Source organism: Bactrocera tryoni, chromosome 1 (assembly GCF_016617805.1).
Source record: "Bactrocera tryoni isolate S06 chromosome 1, CSIRO_BtryS06_freeze2, whole genome shotgun sequence".
NCBI lineage: Eukaryota > Metazoa > Arthropoda > Insecta > Diptera > Tephritidae > Bactrocera > Bactrocera tryoni.
Window position 1 is genome coordinate 12,309,390 of NC_052499.1, and position 5,339 is coordinate 12,314,728.

The 5,339-nt window shown below is 28.8% G+C and overlaps 1 protein-coding gene across 1 annotated transcript; it reads left to right on the forward strand.

Moving 5' to 3' along the window:
• The first annotated feature begins 98 nt into the window (after positions 1 to 98).
• Positions 99 to 5,263, forward strand: LOC120782280 (transmembrane protein 256 homolog). The gene is made up of 3 exons (XM_040114481.1): positions 99 to 304; positions 375 to 674; positions 4,420 to 5,263. Exons 1-3 carry the CDS (start codon positions 209 to 211, stop codon positions 4,561 to 4,563), a joined length of 540 nt encoding a protein of 179 aa, XP_039970415.1. The 5' UTR covers positions 99 to 208; the 3' UTR covers positions 4,564 to 5,263.
• Positions 5,264 to 5,339: the final 76 nt, after the last annotated feature.

A 5,339-nucleotide genomic window follows, 5' to 3' on the forward strand; every position in this document is an offset into this window, starting at 1 on the left:
TTTTTTGGTTTTATAAATATAAATTATGTTACTTATTTACTTTCATAAATCTTCATAAACACCCTGTGTCTTGTTCCCATACATACCACACAAAAAAGTGTATTGAATTTTCGCAATAGTAGACCGCGGCAACAGCGGCTTATCAATTAGTTATTTACTTCAAAGTTTGCCAACATTGTAAACAAAAGGTACAAAATCGTAGCAAATAATGTCTTCATTAGGAGATTCGGTTGGTTATCTAATTTTTGGCAATCCAATTAGCCAAGCGCTACTATCGACTGCGGCGGATGTGATTAAAAGCACTGTAAGTTGTGCAAGACATTGTTTTTTCCCCCCTCTTACTTTACTATTTACCATTTCAATGTTATGCTTAGGAAGCGCTTTTGCCACGCAAATTGCCGGCACCGAAGGCAACTTTATCTGCGCCTCCACCACCACCTGTGCGCTTACCATTGTGGGAGTTGGCTGGCAGGCAATACAACTTCGTACGTCTAGCGGGTTTATGTGGCGCAAGTGCTGTGATTATGGGTGCCTATGGCAAACATATTTTTGCAAAATTTCCCAATTCAGAAGATAAAACAGAGTCTAGGACGGTTTTTGAAACAGCGAATCGTTTCCATTTTCTTCATTCATTTGCACTTTTAGCAATGCCGCTGGTGCGCAAACCGTTATTGGTAAGTTCATCATACTGTTTCAATCATCATCAAGTTTCTTAGATTGACAACTTGTGCAATATCTAATTTACTAAATAGAAATTTTGTAATAATGTAAAAGTAAAACTAAAAAAACTAATTTTTACTCATATTGAGAGCAGTAAAAATCTGTTTTAAAAACCAATTTAACTTTATAGTATAACATTTGAATATTCTGTTAAATTTTCATTGCGAAATATAAGAAAACGGAAACGGCAATAATGACTCTAGAGCGTGTCGAAAAAATTGAATTGCGATGCCTCCCTTAATTCAGTGCTAGATCATCTGAAGCAAAAAAAAAAAAAATAAAAAACCTTTATATCGTTAGTTAATCGCTTTTTGTACAGGTAACGCTGTTTTTAGAAATTTAAACTTTTCACTTTTTTTGTAAACACTTTGAAGAAAAAAAGGGGATTTTTTTTTCGAAAAAATTGGTTAATTTGTTATTGTAAACTGAAAAAGTATTAATAAATGTGAAAAAAAGACGTGAGTTAAGGGAAAAACGTTTTTAAGTTTTGAAACCTGATGAAAAACGCTCATAAGACAGATATAAAAATACTCGTATCTTCGCCAATATTGTTCCAATCGGCTTGATCGGCTATGATACATTTATTTAGGACAATTCAAAACCTTTACTCGTCCTTAATCAAAATTCAGCCGAATTTAAAAACATACCCACACCACTGTTCATAAAAACTGCACTTATATAATACTTAAATATTATATTTTATTGTCTGTTAAAAGACTTTATTTCCAGCAATTATCTACATATATGATTACTTTAAGATTTACAAAATTTATACATGTAAACGTTGCAGAGTATTCAATTGTTTTTTCAATTTCAATTTTTTCCAAACACGTTTATTCAAAAAGTGCGGAAGAACATGTTTTAAATTAAACACTTTTATTGATATTTTCTCTTGTTTACGTAATATATTTAATATTTCATTATTTGCGCATAAATTCAATGTATGTATTGGTATGCTACGTATTATTTTTTATAACACTGCACATTTATACTATTTGAGCATTTCGCCATAAGTTCGTATTAAAGCTTGAGTTTATGTTTATATTTAATTTGTGGAAACTAACTTTTTACTACTTGCGGCTGAAATTTCAATTCTAAACGAATGTACCATTCAAATATTAAGCGATTTTAAAAAGAATTTAGAAATAAAACTTCCGTGAGTTTAACACATCAGTTGCAAGAGGCGGTTTTTGTCATTTTGTTTGAGTGCTCAGGGTTTTTTGGTTTTACATAGCACATAGTGTCGTGCCCGTATTTAGTAGGTAAAAAATTATGAAAATTTATAGGCGCTAACTTGTAAATTTTTATGTGAGCTGGTATACTCTTTAAAGTTTTTTTGAACGGATTTTCTTAACAACATGAGTTACTCATAGTGTGTGGAAAGTTATTATCAATATACAACTTTCCGGAAGTAATTATTGCTGGCAACAATAATTAATTTTCAGGTGAACAATATTTTTTGTAATTTTTTTTTGACTGTTACTTTTAAAATTTACTGCTGATTGTTCAGAAAAACATTAGGTTATTTTATGAATTTAATATAGATTCATTTCTTATAAACTATTTTGGTAAATCACCTTGAATTTTTTCGAAACAACCTACTAATGAAAATGATGTTGAATCGCCATGGTGTAGACTAAGAAATTCATAATGTACTAGTCCGAAGTCTAAAATTTTTAAAACTTATAATCATGCGGCGGTTCAAGGTAATTCAGTGTTGATTTTAATGCTTTTTATTGCAACTTTCAAGCAACACTGCAGGTGGTGAAGCCGTAAGACCATGTACATATCTATATACATATATAAATTAAACCTAACTCTTCTATATAATGATTTTGGAGTTGATATTAAAATACAGTTGAGTCCAATGCTTAAGGTGTTGGTGAATTGCTATAATCACATGACACTCAGTAATCCATACAAAATATATTTTTTTTGTTATATAGCATAAAGTATGATCTAGTAATTGACTTAATTCTTCTAAAGTTCGTTTTTTTATTTTTTTTTATTTTTATAAATAAATATTTGATTAGTTGTGTTTATCAATGATTTTTCGTCATAAAAAATATTATTTTTTGTTGTGTTTACAACATAACCTGTTTTAAGCAGTATTACCTATAATTACCTACAAGCACAATAAAGAGCAACCTTTTAGTAGCTAAGGCTAATTAAATTACTTTAATAAGTTAATTTGTATGTTTTTTAACAACCACTAAAGTTTTTGCAGATGCAAAGCTATATTTGCCAACAATCAGCTGATTTTTACACTTACTGCTACTACTTAATAAATAAATATAAATATGATTACATATATTATTTATTAGTTACAAGAGTTTCCTAAGTTTTGTCATATAGTTACATATATTTATTTTTCTTGGTTCAAGTACTATATGTGTTTTTTGCTGCTTGAACTTATTCTTGAATGACACCCGCTAGAGTTAGTCTTCGCTATGAGACTGTCTTACTCAGTGCTCCAAGTTTTTTTTTGTATATTTAGAATTTTATTTGGGTTCACGCCCATATCTATATTCAAATAAATGCATTTGTTGAAATAAGCATTTTATATGCATATTGTGTTTTGATTTTTAAGTAATTTCCATATTACATAGTACATATATTTTGGCTTCTTTGAACACAAAAAATTAGTTTGAAATATAACTAATTTATAATTTCTTAATGTAACTCAATTTAATATTAGAGAAAAACTTATTTCAGAAAATTCATAACAGTAATTGTGTTTTTACAATTTTGATATTTTTTTATGTTTAACCTTTGTTGCTATTTTCACGCTAGAGATTATGTGGATTTGATTGGATACTTTATGTAATGTTAATTTGTTGTATGGAAACACATTTTAAGAAATTTCAGTGCACAGTTCTGAGGTTTTTGAATAATTGCAAGAAAAATCATAGTATTTTTTCAAAGAGTAAAAAAAGCTGTGGTGTTGAAAACCGTAATAGGAGTATAAATATTTTGGACAATGTGGATTTCACTGCATAACGGTAGCACATTTTAATGGATTTTAGCTGAAATTTTGTGCTTTTTGAATAGTTTCAACTGTAAAGCAAAATTATTTTTATGAATTTCAAATATTTTCGACGTTAGAAATACCAGAAAACTTGTAGATTATCTGTTAGCTCTAATGAAATAACTATCCCAATTTTTTTAATTCCCTCAATTTGAATTTAAACACGGCTTAAAACCAGTATTTAATAGTCAATTCCCAAAACAGAAGATTCTACGCACCGGAATTGACACAGATTTTATCCGGCCAAGGGCTCTTATTTCGGATATCTAACCGCGTTAAAAACACAAAAAGCAATATTTTAGTATGTTAAGATCATTGTTATCGTTTTACATTTGCTTTTACATAAAAATATAGAAGGTACTTACATTAGTAGCTCTTTAACTGCTGTCAATTATGTGTATTATTTAAGCCCATATTTGTAAAAACAATTTAGTAATGCCAAAATGACATATTCAAGAAAGTTTTTTTTTTTATTTTTCGCACTTCTGCATTAATTAGTGTTGCTTACTTCATTACATATTGTATGTATATGTATATATATTTATTTTTTTTTACATACTACCAAACATACACATGTAATTCCCATTTAGCAAGGAATTTGCCTTATTGTCCTTTCATTTGTGGTTTCATAATGCCATTAAAATTTTTGTATTAACTGTCATTCATTGCAGACCGGCTCCTTGATGGCCGTGGGCACTATACTGTTTAGCGGTGTACTCTACCATCGCGCTTTGACTGGCGACAGAACTTACATACCGGTGGCAACATGTGGTGGCTTTTGCCTTATCGTGGCTTGGCTTTCGCTAATCTTTTAAGGCCATGTATTGTTGATTGATACCATTTATTTATTGTCGTTTGTTACATATACGCTAGTATGCAAACAATAAATGTATATTTACTTATCTACCCATGCAATTGTGAGCGATGGAAAATCACAAAAACAAAGAGAATTAATTACTTATAGAGATTGCATATCGTTTTAGCATTAGTTGTTAAGATTTTCGAATAAATCATTTATTTATGGCAAAGTTCTTTAAATAAATCGTTTTAGTGTACTTATTACAACTAATTAATTAATTAATTTATTTATTTAACGCTGTAAACTTTGCATCGCGCACAATAGTATGGCTGCATAGCGTAAATTACATTTATTTAATAATTTTTTTGGAATCTTTGAGTTTATTATTTTTTTATTTAATTCTTTCTTATCACTACATATAATTTCATTTGCAATTTGAATTAAGTAAATTATATAAATGCATTTTGCATTTTGTAAATATTTATTATAGCATTATATATTTATGTATCTACATATATCTAACGTTTATAACTAGTACTGATATAATCAGTGTTTACTGGAAGAATCAATGTCGTTAATAGTTGTAAATTATTACTAAAGCTATGTATGAATTTTAAATGCATACTCAAAACTACATAATTTTCATTGATTTGCGGCTGCGCACACATTACAATCTCTTTAACAGTAATAAATCTAAAATACAACATTATATAAAACAATGTATTTATTATTTTTGTACTATATATGCGTTATATTACATACAAAAACGTTTCTGATGCTATGATTTCATAA